At 48.9% G+C, this 15,130-nt stretch overlaps 3 protein-coding genes across 3 annotated transcripts; 1 reads left to right on the forward strand and 2 right to left on the reverse strand.

Annotated features, from left to right (window-relative positions):
* Positions 1-326: 326 nt before the first annotated feature.
* On the forward strand, positions 327-2,521 carry zgc:171704 (RERG_RasL11_like domain-containing protein). Its single transcript, XM_020497826.2, has 4 exons — positions 327-492; positions 776-829; positions 926-1,002; positions 1,082-2,521. Exons 1-4 carry the CDS (start codon positions 378-380, stop codon positions 1,496-1,498), a joined length of 663 nt encoding a protein of 220 aa, XP_020353415.1. The 5' UTR covers positions 327-377; the 3' UTR covers positions 1,499-2,521.
* On the reverse strand, positions 2,489-8,535 carry LOC116353397 (mucin-12-like). The gene has a single exon (XM_031788573.1). It carries the CDS (start codon positions 8,372-8,374, stop codon positions 2,957-2,959), a length of 5,418 nt encoding a protein of 1,805 aa, XP_031644433.1. The 5' UTR covers positions 8,375-8,535; the 3' UTR covers positions 2,489-2,956.
* A 114-nt stretch (positions 8,536-8,649) lies between these two features.
* On the reverse strand, positions 8,650-15,084 carry plin6 (perilipin 6). Its single transcript, XM_031796943.1, has 7 exons — positions 15,055-15,084; positions 14,763-14,961; positions 14,501-14,583; positions 13,791-14,028; positions 12,691-12,872; positions 8,787-9,080; positions 8,650-8,655 (listed from the first exon to the last, which is right to left on the reverse strand). Exons 1-7 carry the CDS (start codon positions 15,082-15,084, stop codon positions 8,650-8,652), a joined length of 1,032 nt encoding a protein of 343 aa, XP_031652803.1.
* Positions 15,085-15,130: the final 46 nt, after the last annotated feature.

Below are 15,130 nucleotides of genomic sequence, written 5' to 3' on the forward strand. Positions count from 1 at the left end.
TATCAAAATGTTTATAAAACTATTTGGTTAGTGATTCACATTTCTCTGACATGTTCATATTTCCAGTAGGTTTGTGTAGAGGGGATTTACCAATCGATCAAAATAATGAAAACTGTTGAATGTAAGATTTAAACCAACCTGAAACAGTTATTTGAATTATCACAAGAAAACTTAGCCATCATGATCACATAACAGTCCTATCAAATTAATCGGAGTTGTGACCCAGCCCACTTAAACAGGCTGTCTTCTCATTGGTTCATAAATGGCCCCACCTATCCTCCAGCTCTTGCAAACTGTATATATTTCTTGTCACTGTACAGTAGCCTATATCAAAACAGGGTAATTAAAAGAGCTTTTTGAAGCATAATCCATTCCAAATGGTTGTCCAGGTCAAACCTAGCTCGCATCACTGCAGCAAGACAATTGAGGGAACTCAGCAAAAAGTGGAAGCTAATATCTTATTACTTGGGGCTGAACATGTAGGGAAATCAGGTAAGAATGTGTTCTTGTCTTTGTGTTTAATATGCACCTTGTAATGTTCACAGAGAGGTATTTTCAACAGTTAACGAGTTATCATGTGCTTTGCCATCCTTCACTCAACGGGCATTCAAATGGGAAGCATGAGCAGGCATCTGGAGTATCTGATCTGACGGAAGGCCTACCTACCAATTGCATATTAGGGAATTTATTTTCAGTGACGATGTACACTCAAAGTTTGTACAAGCCATTCAAATACATTTTGATTAAACTATACACAACTTTTTGTCTTTTCCAGCGCTCACCGTCCGATTTATTACCAGAAGATTTATTGGCGAGTACGGTGAAATAGGTAAGCCTGCCAAATGAGTACATACATCTTGTGCGTAATGCTGACCATTTAATACATTATGATGTTTTTGATTTAATTCATATGTTTCTCCGTCAGAATCAATTTACAGTCATATTGACACAGTTGACGGGAGGGAAATATCCTTCAACATATGGGACTCGCTCTACCCACAGGTAAACTCTCTTGGACTACCCAAATGTCGCCATTCATCATTACGCATTTGCCATATGTCATGTTTTTATGTGTTTTTAGGACAGTGCAATAACTGAGTCGATAAGTGAGAAACAGCTTCAATGGGCAGACGGCGTGATACTGGTATACAGCATATGCGACCGCTCCAGCTTCGAGGTAGTGCGTCAACAAGTGCAGCGCATCCACCACGCCAGTAGGAAGATGTCTGCAACAGCGCCCATCATCATTGTTGGAAATAAACGCGATTTGCAGCACCGACGGACAGTCTCAAGTGAGGAGGGCCGACTCCTTGCTCTCTCGGAAGACTGCGTATTTTTTGAGATATCCGCAGCTGAAACATACCACGGTGTTTTGCTGGTGTTCCATGGACTGATAGATCTTATCAAAGAGTCGAGAGCTCTGCGGAAAGGTGCCGCGGGTATTAAAAGTATAGTGAGAAGCATGTCAGCTGTATTCGGGAAGAAACGTGCAGAGTAATCTACCACAGGATAGGCTACATTATGCGCAATGGGATTTGGATAGTCAGAACATGTAGGTATGCTACGCGGTTGGCCAATGCAGGCTTGGAGGCGCAATTGAGAAAAATGGTCTATGGCAGGTTGTAGTGCAACAGCAGGCGCGTTCTAACAACTTCAACAGGTTTTGATAGCGAACTTAATTTTGACGTTTTTTAGAGAGGAGAAATTGGTTCTCTTTGTAGAGTTACACAAAAGTTTGAATTGCAGATGGAAGCAATCAATCAATCATTTATTCTACTTTTTGAAGTTGAAAAGTAGGTATACAATACTGTAGATAAACTGTATAAGAAATCATGTGCACTTCCATACTTCACTCAATAGGTATTCAATGTGAAGCATGAGCAGGAATCTGAAGTAGCTGACATCTGACTATACTGTTGATCTGATGGAAGTCCTACCCATTGCCAATTGTTAGGGAATTTATTTTCAGTGACAATGTACACTCAAAGTTTTTAAAATGTTGAAGGCTTGATGTGTGTATAATCAGCAATGCAAACCAATTACATTTCAGTATTATACTTTATCTGAAAACGAACAACTTTAAACTTAGTAATTCTATGTTACAAGTTCTAGCAGACTTGATGCTTATATGTGCTGTGCACACCTTTGTTTGAGAATTGTAAATAAATAAATTAACATATTGAAATGTGGATAAAACTATTTCATTTCTGTGTAATACATCTTGGGGAAAAGTTATATGTGGTAATTTTAACGTTTATACAATACATGAAACCGGAATGGGTTAATCTTGGAAAGTACATGTATGAGCTGAGTACTGTACTGTAGATGGGGAAATGGCACTTTATTTCACTCTTCATAACCTCAATACATTTCACTGCAGCAATACAAATGTTATTTATTTCTTGAATACAACCAATGTTATGTTGATGTATTCTGTAGGACAATCTAAATGTGTCATGTATTACATGTTCTGAAATATTAAATGTTATGACATTGTAATAAAGACATTTTCTACTGTCTATTCGATGCTCATTCCTCAACACATTCAATTTCCTTCCATCATCCATATTTAGGCCAATCAATCAAGACTTTACCTTTAATCATGACAAGCTTTGTTTCTCACGGCTACTTTGGGAAAGAGAAAGCAGAATGCGACATCAGGTTAGCACGTCATATAAAATAGTTAGGTCTAATATATAATGGGATACAAGGTGTATAATGTCACATGATGCTCAGTTAGGAAACCAAAACAAATTTGGGTTGGCGTCTGTACATGAAGTAGAGCACCTGAATCTTTCAGTCACAAACATTGACACATTTTGTATTACAATGGATTAAACACAGATTATGTCTGCTGAACTATGGTCCTCCTATGTGTACCCACAAACTAAAATCAACTAATAAGTCTTACACCTGGGCCTTCAAAGGGGGCCATTTCTAGGACACTGGTGACTTCTTAGTGCTCTGTGGCCTCCACCGCGGGTATTTCGGACTCTTCTATATCGGCCTTTTCTGAGTGCCCAGGGTTCAGATACTGCAGAATGGGGTCTAGGAGGACCTCGACAGCCCAGGAGCGGCGACGCACAGCGCTGGTGTCCAACTCCTCCAGGTTGTCCTGCATCTGGCTGCCCTGGAGGCCATTGTGTGTGTTGTCCGGGGTTAGCCGGGGTGATGGGGCATTGCCTCCACTGGATGAGCTCCTGCGGGAGCGGATTGACAGGCTTTTGCGTCTGAGTGGACTGCCATCTCCTTCGTCAGAGCAATACTCAGTGGTCTCCACCTCAGGCACAACAGCACTGGACGAGCTCCTGCGGGAGCGGGGAGACAAGCTCTGGCGTCTGGGTGGGCTCTCATCTCTTAACTGTGCATTCTTCTCTGTGGTCTCCACCTCGGGTATTACGGTCTCGTCTGAGGATGGTTCAGAGCTCAGGTACTGGAGGATGGGGCCAAGGAGGACCTCGGCCGCCAAGGATCGGCGACGCAAAGCACTGGTAGAAGAGATGTCCAGGATGTCGAACTCCACAGAGAGAGGCTGGTCATTCCTCATCTGGCTGCCCTGGCGGACGTTGGATGGGTTGCCAGCACTTGATGAGCTTCTGCGAGAGCGGACAGACAGGCTCTCGTCTCTGACTTCTGTGTTCTCGGTGTTGTCCACCTCGGGTACAACAGGCTCCTCTAAGGGTGGCTCAGAGCTAATGTACTGGAGGATGGAACCTAGGAGGACCTCGGCAGCCGAGGAGGGGCGACGCACGGTTCTGGTAGAAGGAAGCTCTAGGGGGTCCAGCTCCAGAGAGAGAGGCTGGTCGTCTGGCTTCTGGCTGCCCCAGCGAGAGAGAGGCTGGTCATCTGGCTTCTGGCTGCCCCGGCGAGAGAGAGGTTGGTCGTCTGGCATCTGGCTGCCCCGGCGAGAGAGGGGCTGGACATCCAGATTACCAGCACTTGATGAGCTTCTGTGGGAGCCAGCAGACAGGCTGTTGCTTCTGGATGGGCTCACGTCTCTTGCATCTGAGTAGTACTCAGTGCTCTCCCCCTCGAGTGCAACGGCCTCATCTGAGACTTTCTCAGGATTCTGGTCCTCAGTGGTCTCCACCTCGGGTGCAGAGGCACTGTACGAGCTCCAGCGGGAGCGAGCAAACAGGCTCTTGTGTCTTGGTGGGCTCTCGTCTCTGGCTTCTGTTTGGTTCTCGGTGGTCTCCACCTTGGGTATAATGGTCTCGTCTGAGGGTGGCTCAGAGCTCAGGTACTGGAGGATGGGGCCAAGGAGGACCTCGGGAGCCAAGGATCGGCGGCGCAAAGCACTGGTAGAAGAGATGTCCAGGATGTCAAACTCCACAGAGAGAGGCTGGTCATTCCTCATCTGGCTGCCCTGGCAGACATCTGATGGGTTGCCAGCACTTGATGAGCTTCTGCGAGAGCGGACAGACAGGCTCTTGCATCTGGGTGGGCTCTCGTCTCTGACTTCTGTGTTCTCGGTGTTGTCCACCTCGGGTACAACAGGCTCCTCTAAGGGTGGCTCAGAGCTAATGTACTGGAGGATGGAACCTAGGAGGACGTCGGCAGCCGAGGAGGGGCGACGCACGGTGCTGGTAGAAGGAAGCTCTAGGGGGTCCAGCTCCAGAGAGAGAGGCTGGTCGTCTGGCTTCTGGCTGCCCCAGCAAGAGAGAGGCTGGTCATCTGGCTTCTGGCTGCCCCGGTTAGAGAGAGGCTGGTCATCCGGGTTGCCAGCATTTGATGAGCTTCTGCGGGAGTGGGCAGACAGGCTCTTCCGTCTGGATGGGCTCTCGTCTCTTGCGTCTGAGTAGTACTCAGTGCTCTCCACCTCGGTTGCAACCACACTGGACGAGCTCCGACGGGACCGGGCAGACAGGCTCTTGCATCTTGGTGGGCTCATGTCTCTTGTGTCTGAGTAGTACTCAATGCTCTCAACCTCAAGTGCAACGGCCTCATCTGAGCCTTGCTCAGGGCTCAGGTCCTCAGTGATCTCCACCACGGTTGCAACGGCACTGGACAAGCTCAAGTGGGAGCTGGAAGAAAGGCCGTTGAGTCTGGGTAGGCTATCGACTCTGGCTTTTATGTGGTTCTCGGTGGTCTCCACCTTGGGTACAAAGGGCTCGTCTGAGGATGGCTCAGAGTTAATGTACTGGAGGACGGAACCTAGGAGGACCTCGGCAGCCGAGGAGGAGCGACGCACGGTGCTGGTAGAAGGAAGCTCTAGGGGTTCCAGCTCAAGAGAGAGAGGCTGGTCATCTGACATCTGGTTGCCCCGGCGAGAGAGAGGTTGGTCGTCAGGCTTCTGGCTGCCACGGCGTGAGAGGAGCTGGTCATCCGAGTTGCCAGCACTTGATGAGCTTTTGCGGGAGTGGGTAGATAGGCTCTTGTGTCTGGGTGGGCTCTCGTCTCTGATTTCTGTGTGGTTCTCGGTGGTCTCCACCTCGGGTATAATGGACTCGTCTGAGGGTGGCTCAGAGCTCAGGTACTGGAGGATGGAACCTAGGAGGACCTCGGCAGCCGAGGAGGGGCGACGCACAGTGCTTGTAGAAGGGAGCTCCAGGGGGTCCAGCTCCAGAAAGAGAGGTTGGTCGTCTTGCTTCTGGCTGCCCCGGCGAGAGAGAGACTGGTCATCCGGGGTGCCAGCACTTGATGAGCTTCTTTGGGAGCGGGCAGACAGGCTCTGGGGTCTGGGTAGGCTCTCGTCTCTTGTGTCTGGATGGAAATTGGTGGTCTCCACCTCAGGTATAACAGTCTCATCTGACAGTTGCTCAGGGCTCAGGTACTGGAGGATGGAACCTAGTAGGACCTCGGCAGCCGAGGAGGGGCGATGCACGGTGCTGGTAGAAGGAAGCTCTAGGGGGTCCAGCTCCAGAGAGAGAGGTTGGTTGAATGGCTTCTGGCTTCCCCGGCGAGAGAGAGACTGGTAACCCAGATTAACAGCACTTGATGAGCTTCTGTTGGAGCCAGCAGACAGGCTCTTGCGTCTGGATGGGCTCACGTCTCTTGCATCTGAGTAGTACTCAGTGCTCTCCACCTCAAGTGCATTGACCTCACCTGAGACTTCCTCAGGTCTCAGGCCCTCAGATGTCTCCACCTCGGGTGCAACAGCGCTGGACGAGCTCCGACGGGACCGGGTAGACAGGCTCTTGCGTCTGGGTGGGCTCATGTCTCTTGTGTCTGAGTAGTACTCAATGCCCTCCACCTCAAGTATAATGGCCTCGTCTGAGCCTTGCTCAGGGCTCAGGTCCTCAGTGGTCTCCAGCACGGGTGCAACGGCACTGGACAAGCTCCAGTGGGAGCTGGAAGACAGGCTCTTGCGTCTGGGTAGGCTCTCGCCTCTGGCTTTAATGTGGTTCTCGGTGGTCTCCACCTTGGGTACAACAGGCTCGTCTGAGGATGGCTCAGAGCTAATGTACTGGAGGACGGATCCTAGGAGGACCTCGGCAGCCGAGGAGGAACGATGCACGGTGCTGGTAGAAGGAAGCTCTAGGGGGTCCAGCTCCAGAGAGAGAGGCTGGTTATCTGGCTTTTGGTTGCCCCTGCGAGAGAGGGGTTGGTTGTCCGAGTTGCCAGCACTTGATGAGCTTTTGCGGGAGTGGGCAGATAGGCTCTTGTGCCTGGGTGGGCTCTCGTCTCTGGTTTCTGTGTGGTTCTTGGTGGTCTCCACCTCGGGTATAATGGACTCGTCTGAGGGTGGCTCAGAGCTCAGGTACTGGAGGATGGAACCTAGGAGGACCTCGGCAGCCGAGGAGGGGCGACGCACAGTGCTTGTAGAAGGGAGCTCCAGGGGGTCCAGCTCCAGAGAGAGAGGTTGGTTGAATGGCTTCTGGCTTCCCCGGCGAGAGAGAGACTGGTAACCCAGGTTAACAGCACTTGATGAGCTTCTGTTGGAGCCAGCAGACAGGCTCTTGCGTCTGGATGGGCTCACGTCTCTTGCATCAGAGTAGTACTCAGTGCTCTCCACCTCAAGTACATTGACCTCACCTGAGACTTCCTCAGGTCTCAGGCCCTCAGATGTCTCCACCTCAGGTGCAACAGCACTGGACAAGCTCCGACGGGACCGGGTAGACAGGCTCTTGCGTCTGGGTGGGCTCATGTCTCTTGTGTCTGAGTAGTACTCAATGCCCTCCACCTCAAGTATAATGGCCTCATCTGAGCCTTGCTCAGGGCTCAGGTCCTCAGTGGTCTCCAGCACGGGTGCAACGGCACTGGACAAGCTCCAGTGGGAGCTGGAAGATAGGCTCTTGCGTCTGGGTAGGCTCTCGCCTCTGGCTTTAATGTGGTTCTCGGTGGTCTCCACCTTGGGTACAACAGGCTCGTCTGAGGATGGCTCAGAGCTAATGTACTGGAGGACGGATCCTAGGAGGACCTCGGCAGCCGAGGAGGAACGACGCGCGGTGCTGGTAGAAGGAAGCTCTAGGGGGTCCAGCTCCAGAGAGAGAGGCTGGTTATCTGGCTTTTGGTTGCCCCTGCGAGAGAGAGGTTGGTTGTCCGAGTTGCCAGCACTTGATGAGCTTTTGCGGGAGTGGGCAGATAGGCTCTTGTGCCTGGGTGGGCTCTCGTCTCTGGTTTCTGTGTGGTTCTCGGTGGTCTCCACCTCGGGTATAATGGACTCGTCTGAGGGTGGCTCAGAGCTCAGGTACTGGAGGATGGAACCTAGGAGGACCTCGGCAGCCGAGGAGGGGCGACGCACAGTGCTTGTAGAAGGGAGCTCCAGGGGGTCCAGCTCCAGAGAGAGAGGTTGGTCGTCTTGCTTCTGGCTGCCCCGGCGAGAGAGAGACTGGTCATCCGGGTTGCCAGCACTTGATGAGCTTCTTTGGGAGTGGGCAGACAGGCTCTGGTGTCTGGGTAGGCTCTCGTCTCTTGTGTCTGGATGGAAATTGGTGGTCTCCACCTCAGGTATAACAGTCTCATCTGACAGTTGCTCAGGGCTCAGGTACTGAATGATGGGGGCTAAGAGGAATTCGATGGCTGAGGAGCGGTGGCACACAGTGCTGTCCAGCTCCACAAAGAGAGGCTGGTCTTCCTGCTTCTGGCTGCCCTGGCGAGAAAGAGGCTGGTCATCAGGCTTCTGGCTGCCCTGGCGAGAGAGAGACTGGTCATCGTCGTTTGCTGGGTTGGCCGGGGCTGGGCCGGGGACTGGGCTGGGGTCTGGGGGATTGATGCTGCTGGATGAGCCCCTGCGTACTGAAGAGCGACGACACACAGCGATGGTGGAAGGGAGATCCAGGTTCTTGAGCTCCAGAGAGAGAGTCTGGTCATCCTGCTTCTGGCTGCCACGGCTGCCATTGGGCGATTTGGCTGAGGCTGGACTGGGGGCACTGGTTGAGCCTGTTTGGGAGCGGGCATACGAGCTCTTACGATTGTGTTGGCGGCCGTCCATGGCCTTGAGAAAGAGGCTACTGGCAGAACTGCTGCGAGTGGTGTCAGAGGACAAGGATTCCTGCTGGTTGAGGAAGTCCTCCACCTCCTGATCACTTGGCTGCTGGAGCTGAGACAGAGACAGAGATAGAGAGACAGAGAAAGAAAGAGAGACAGAGAGAGAAAGAGAGACAGAGAAAGGAAGAGAGACAGAGACAGAGAAAGAGAGAGAGAGAGAGAGAGAAAGAGACAGAGAGAGAAAGCGACCGAGATAAAAAGGTGGGGGTATACAGGGGATTAAGACTGTGGGGAATATACATACAGAGAGACATATAAGGGCAAATAAAGGAGAGATTAGACGAGGGGAGTTGATACAATGAGGAAGGTTAAATAACCTAGCAACGAAGGGTGCAGCTAAAATCTAGGAGGCTCACCATGTTGTAGAGAGGGGTGGATTTGACCAGCAGCTGCAGTAGGATCTTGCCCAGCTCCTGTAGGTCGGCCACCACAAGCTGCACCTGAGCAGGCAGTCCCAGCAGCTGATTGATGGGTCCCAGTTCAGCCAGGACCCGGACCTGGGCCTTCAGCTGGTCCAGGGCCAGCCTCCTCATGGCCTCCAGACGCAACACCTGGGACACGTAGAACAGCTTCAGCATCTGGAGCACAGAGCTCACCACCTCCAGCAGCCTGCTCAGGCCCATCTGATGATACAATGATAAAGCACTTAGCTGAAGACTGCAATTAAGGTCACAGTTATGAAAACTTAGGACACTAAAGAGGCCTTTCTACTGACTCTGAAAAACCCCAAAAGAAAGATGCCCAAGGTTCCTGCTCATTTGCGTGAACGTGCCTTAGGCATGCTGCAAGGAGGCATGAGGACTGCAGATGTGGCCAGGGCAATAAATTGCAATGTCCGTACTGTGAGACACCCAAGACAGCACTACAGGAAGACAGGACGGGCAGTTGATCGTCCTCGCAGTGGCAGACCACGTAACAACACCTGCACATGATTGGTACATCCGAACATCACACCTGCGGGACAGGTACAGGATGGCAACAACAACTGCCTGAGTTACACCAGGAATGCACAATCCCTCCATCAGTGCTCAGACTGTCCGCAATAGCCTGAGAGAGGCTGGACTGAGGGCTTGTAGGCCTGTTCTAAAGCAAGTCCTCACCAGACATCACCGTCAACAACGTCGCCTATAAGCATAAACCCGCCGTCGCTGGACCAGACAGGACTGGCAAAGAGTGCTCTTCACTAACGAGTCACAGTTTGTCTCACCAGGGATGATGGTCGGATTTGCGTTTATCGTCGAAGGAATGAGCATTACACCATGGCCTGTACTCTGGAGTGGGATCGATTTGGAGGTGGAGGGTCCGTCATGGTCTGGGGCGGTATGTCACAGCATCATCGGACTGAGCTTGTTGTCATTGCAGGCAATCTCAACGCTGTGCTTTACAGGGAAAACATCCTCCTCCCTCATGTGGTACCCTTCCTGCAGGCTCATCCTGACATGACAATGCCACCTGCCATTCCAGCATGACAATGCCACCAGCCATACTCCTGACATTCCAGCATGACAATGCCACCAGCCATACTGCTCGTTCTGTGCGTGATTTCCTGCAAGACAGGAATGTCAGTGTTCTGCCATGGCCAGCGAAGAGCCCGGATCTAAATCAGATTGAGTACGTCTGGGACAGGTTGGATCGGAGGGTGAGGGCTGGGTCCATTCCCCCCAGAAATGTCTGGGAACTTGCAGGTGCCATGGTGGAAGAGTGGGGTAACATCTCACAGCAAGAACTGGCACATCTGGTGCAGTCCATGAGGAGGAGATTCACTGCAGTACTTAATGCAGCTGGTGGCCACACCAGATACTGACTGTTACTTTTGATTTTGACCCCCCTTTGTTCAGGGACACATTATTCCATTTCTGTTAGTCACATGTCTGTGGAACTTGTTCAGTTTACGTCTCAGTTGTTGAATCTTGTTATGTTCATACACATATTTACACGTTAGGTTTGCTGAAAATAAACGCAGTTGACAGTGCGAGGACATTTCTTTTTTAGCTGAGTTTAGAAGCAGATCAAATCACACCATCCTCCAGGCTTTTACATTTGAGCTTGTGGTGTGGATCAACAGCTCTAGATAGGCAAATGTTTTACCAAGTCTCTAGAACTAGGCCAAAAGTCCCACAGTTTGGGTGGGGAAGAGAAAAAGAGATGGACGAGGTATTTGGGTCAGCTAAGTGACACGCTATCCCCTTCTGTTCCTGCTTTGTGAAATCAAACCAAGGATTCTGGTGAGGGGGCAGGACACTGGCCCAAAGTAGCCTGGGGACAGACTCAGGGCAAACGTAACAATGCAGCATGATACCCGCTGCCAAATTTCATCGATGTAGGACATCTGAGGACACCACACACACACAATCGCTGTCTCACACACACACATTTCTGTCCCAGTGCCTTAGTCTCTATGGGAGAGTGTGCAGGAGCATTAATGAGGGTGTTTGTCTGATGAGGCCGACCCTCATTGCCTATTCTCCTCTCTCTCCAGCCAGCAGCCTGCAGCAGCAGTTAGGGTCATTTAGCACCAATTACTCCTGAACCAAATTCTGGGAAAAATGCTTTGACACTTTACCAAACTGTAAAATTCTAATCCTTACAAATATGATGTGGTTTATTACAATGTGCTGTAAAAAAGAGAAAGAAAGGAAAAAAATATAATCTCTCTATGAAAGTTCATTCAACAGTTCCTAGTGTTACTGTTTATTATTATATTTTTCTATTCAGTAACTACTTTGACAGCTTCACTATAAACCCAATTTGAATTCAGAGAACCGTAAACCTAAAAATGAATGTATTATAAAACAATCCATTTAAATTCGAGTAGTTATTCTTCTCAATGTTCATCCTCTTTCCTAAAGATCTCCTTGAGGTGGCCCATATAGTGACCATGTTATTGAAAATATCCCCCAATTTCAACTGACCTAAACCCAGTTTGAGCTTCATAAAACAACAAGCCTCACAATGAATTAATTTCTAAACATGCCACCATACTGTTTTTTGTTAGTTTCCACAACTCTTGCTTTCAGAGAGCTGTGTATGTTTACAGTCTGTGTCTTATCGGTCCATCAAAGTCTTGCCCCCCAGCTCTCGGATCTCCTCATCGCTCTGTGTGTTTGTCTGTCTGAGTGTGTGCTGCAGGGGCTGTGGTAGGTTTCAAAATCTCACGTAGGCCAAATCCCACAGGGACCATTCTCGGGACGGGAGGTAGCCTAGTGGTTAGAGCGTTGGGCCAGTAACCAAAATGTTTCTGGATCGAACCCCTGAGCTGACAAGGTAAAAATCTGTCATTCTCCCAATGAACAAGGCAGTTAACCCACTGTTCCCTGGTAGGCTGTCATTGTAAATAGGAATTTGTTCTTAACTGATTTGCCTTGTCACTTGTCTCATAATCTCTCTGTCCCTCCCTCCCTTCCTTCCTTCTGTCCTAAGCCATAGAGTCTGCTATAGCCCCAGGAGATTTGAGTCTGGAACATCTTAATGATGGTTCTATGTGCTCAGAACTCTGTGCCTGGGTAAGAGTAATACTGAGCCCCAGCCCTCTGCCCATGTATACAGGAAATGCAGGGAGTGCCCTAGAGCCTTCACAGAGACCACTGACCATGTCTCTGGGCACGTAGCCTGCTTCTATTTACCCCAAACCCAATAAAGGTAGACAGAGACAGCAGAGGATGTTGTGATGGCTAGACAGCCTCCCGAGGGACCGAGCATCAAGTGATTACAGAGGAGGTCAACAAAGAGCAGCTGAGGTGCTGGCTGAAAATGCTCTGTTTAATTCATCCATTTAAAGTTATTATGTTGTTTTGTTATTTTATTATTACATTGTTATTATTATTATGTTACACTTTTAGTATAAATTATTATATTGTCTGAATGTTAGACTATTTTAACAGTACATCTAAATGTCTTTAATACCTTGTTTATTTTGTGCTGTACCCTGATTGAGTAAGGAGGAGGCGGTATAGTTTATCATGATGGATGAGAGGTCTTACAGATATGAGGAACAGATGGGTATGTGGGGGAAAATGAGAAGGAAGAGAAAGGTGTAAAAAACACAGGAGAGTGAGACACGGAGCGTGGCTAAGGATGGGTGGTTCAGATGAATGAGAGTGGAGAGTGTGAGAAAGGACAAAGAGGAGAGAGCAGATTGACCTGGGCTAGGACCTGATACGTGTAAAGCAAGAGGCCTGTAGTTGAGACTACAGGGGACAAAAGCAGACAAAGGTTTGTTTTAGGGACACAGCCATAGAGAGGGTTATAGGGGATTCTCACCCTGTCTGTAGCATCCTGTAGCATCCCCATGGCCCGCTCCAGCCTGTTTCTGAGCTTCAGCAGGCGGTGGTACAGCTGCAGGCTCAGACAGAGCAGAAGGCCTCGGAACCGCGTCCACAACCCAGGCTCATCCTCCCCATCTTCATCCTCATACTGCTGTGTCCTCCTCTCCCACTCTAGGCCTGGGGAACACACAGAGACAAGTCAAAATACAAATATGGTGTGGTAAACTCAACAGCAAGATGTCGATGTGTCTTTGTTGCCAAAACTTGCCCTCGTAACTGTAGTGTCCAATATATTTCAATGAAATGACGAATGTGGAGTAGACGTTGAATTGACGTCTGTGCCCAGTGGGTTACTGGTAGTTGGTTGTATTTGCACGGTAGACTGTGTCATTTCAACTCCTATCACCCCTTCCAAACACCTCTTCCCACACACACAGAGCGTCATCAGTGTGACACACTGTCTGATCAACACAGTCTATGCACTCTACAATTACACACCATCATCTAAAAATGTACTTGATTGTTTACAAGTTAATGAATGATGAAAGAAAATTGAATTTTCAAGCACACTTTATATTTCAAGTGAGGATATGAGTCAGTATGATTTGATAATGTACTGCAATGTTACCAAGACAACAGTGCATCACATCAATCTGGTTTTCATGTTGATTTGATCTCCTTTACAGACAGCAGGATATCAATTATACTTTATTTTAATTAGTTATTTATTATATTTTTCCTATGATTAAAATATTTACAAAACAAAATAATATAAATATTTGAAAACAAGTTTTATACTCAAATCTGTTATTATGGATATCATTGTGCATTAGAACAGCCTCAAAGCAAATTAGTAGGGACATTATCAAATACTTGAAGAGCATTAACGCCCCCATGTGGTAAAGTTCAGAAAGCAGCAATAGGATGACCATGCAGATTGTGGTGTACACTGTATACTGTAACCTGACTTTAGACAAAAGACCTCATAAAGCATTCATGAATACACTTCTGCGGAAAGACAACCTCCCAATCCACCATTCGGCAAAGACTGTGTAAAGTGCACTAGCCCCTCCACTACCCTTCACCCAAACTCACGCAGTGTAGCCGTCAGGGGCATGTACTTGGCCATGGCCTCCTCTGAGCGTGTGAGGATGTCGTCCAGGCCCGAGGTGGCCATCTGACCCAGCTGTGACTCCTGCAGAGCCAGGAGGTAGTACCAGGTGACATCGGTCAGCTTGTCCCAGCGCCCCTGCATCCCGTCCAGCTCATCATTCACACGCAGTTGCACGTCATCCAGGGTCAGAAAGAAGGCATCCTTCAGGTGACCCAATACCTGTGGGGACGATGGGGGGTGGAGGAGAGGAGGGTTGTAGGGAATAGGGTGATAAAGAAGTAGCAGGGTGTTGAGATAATGAAAGAAGTGAAAGATAACGAGTGAAGAAAAAGGGGGAGGTGGGAGTGGCAGAATATTTGTAGATGATAAGGCAGAAAGAAAGGGAGAGAGAGAGACAATTTGTCATTTGGAAAAAGGGAGAAATAATCAGTCAGAGGAATAGTAGGATATTATAAATGGAATCCATCCAACATGATTAATGGACAGTAGCAGTATCCTTCCACATAGTCTAACGCCATTAAAATTCAATGTCCACAATTGAAACTCTGGTAATGCAAAGTGGTGTTAAAGGTCAATTAATGCTGGAACAATCAGAATGTGTCTACTATAACAGACCAGTCAGTCAGCCTCACACACTGCATCATCACCCAGTTTGCCAGGCAGAACAGAAACAGAGAGAGAAGACACCCACCTCCTCTGTAGACTGGTGCAGGACGGGAAAGTTCTTTTCCAGCTGGTCCAAGCCCATACAAGCATAGTTATTGACGACCTCAACTGCAATATGGAGGAGGGAAGCAATGGTGAGGGATGAGAACCAAAAGCTATTTGGTGGCAGCGGTGGCATTCATGTTAAAGTTATTCAAGTTTGACATTTTATATTTGATGGCAGATGAGAGTTATAAGGCAATAGGGTAGAATCAATCAGTAAAGTTTTCAGTATTCAGTGGACTTACTCTGGGGCTCCAGACTAAGTAGGAGGGGGGTGGCACGGAGAATGGCAGCCTGGGACACATTACGCACCCCAATCTCAGCCACGCCCCCCACCACACTCAGGAGCGGGTAACGGCCCTTTACATCCATGTAAACTGAAACAACAGTTTTCAGGGCGGAGTCGAAGAGCGGCAGACTAGCCACCCGTTGCACGGCGTTGGCCTGGAGAAAGGAGGAGAGAAAAGAGAACAATTTACTCCCTTGGAATCAAACGTTTAACCCCTGGTTATTGTTTTTATATATTTTCCAGCTCACCTCAATGTGATGATTATTTGTGTACGACATGTCTTTTTCACCAATCCTGTAAAACAGAATATGTAGAAAGACTGAA

Source organism: Oncorhynchus kisutch, linkage group LG2 (genome assembly GCF_002021735.2).
Source record: "Oncorhynchus kisutch isolate 150728-3 linkage group LG2, Okis_V2, whole genome shotgun sequence".
Lineage (NCBI taxonomy): Eukaryota > Metazoa > Chordata > Actinopteri > Salmoniformes > Salmonidae > Oncorhynchus > Oncorhynchus kisutch.

Excerpts from the sequence above, each read along its gene's own strand:
- zgc:171704 (XM_020497826.2), top strand. The coding sequence starts at position 378 with ATGGTTGTCCAGGTCAAACCTAGCTCGCATCACTGCAGCAAGACAATT. Across the intron at positions 493-775 it reads TGAACATGTAGGGAAATCAG|CGCTCACCGTCCGATTTATT; the intron begins GTAAGAATGTGT and ends TGTCTTTTCCAG. Across the intron at positions 1,003-1,081 it reads GGGACTCGCTCTACCCACAG|GACAGTGCAATAACTGAGTC; the intron begins GTAAACTCTCTT and ends ATGTGTTTTTAG.
- LOC116353397 (XM_031788573.1), bottom strand. The coding sequence starts at position 8,374 with ATGGACGGCCGCCAACACAATCGTAAGAGCTCGTATGCCCGCTCCCAA.
- plin6 (XM_031796943.1), bottom strand. The coding sequence starts at position 15,084 with ATGTCGTACACAAATAATCATCACATTGAG. Across the intron at positions 12,873-13,790 it reads GCCCCTGACGGCTACACTGC|GCCTAGAGTGGGAGAGGAGG; the intron begins GTGAGTTTGGGT and ends TGTGTTCCCCAG. Across the intron at positions 9,081-12,690 it reads TACAGGATGCTACAGACAGG|CTAAGTGCTTTATCATTGTA; the intron begins GTGAGAATCCCC and ends TGCAGTCTTCAG.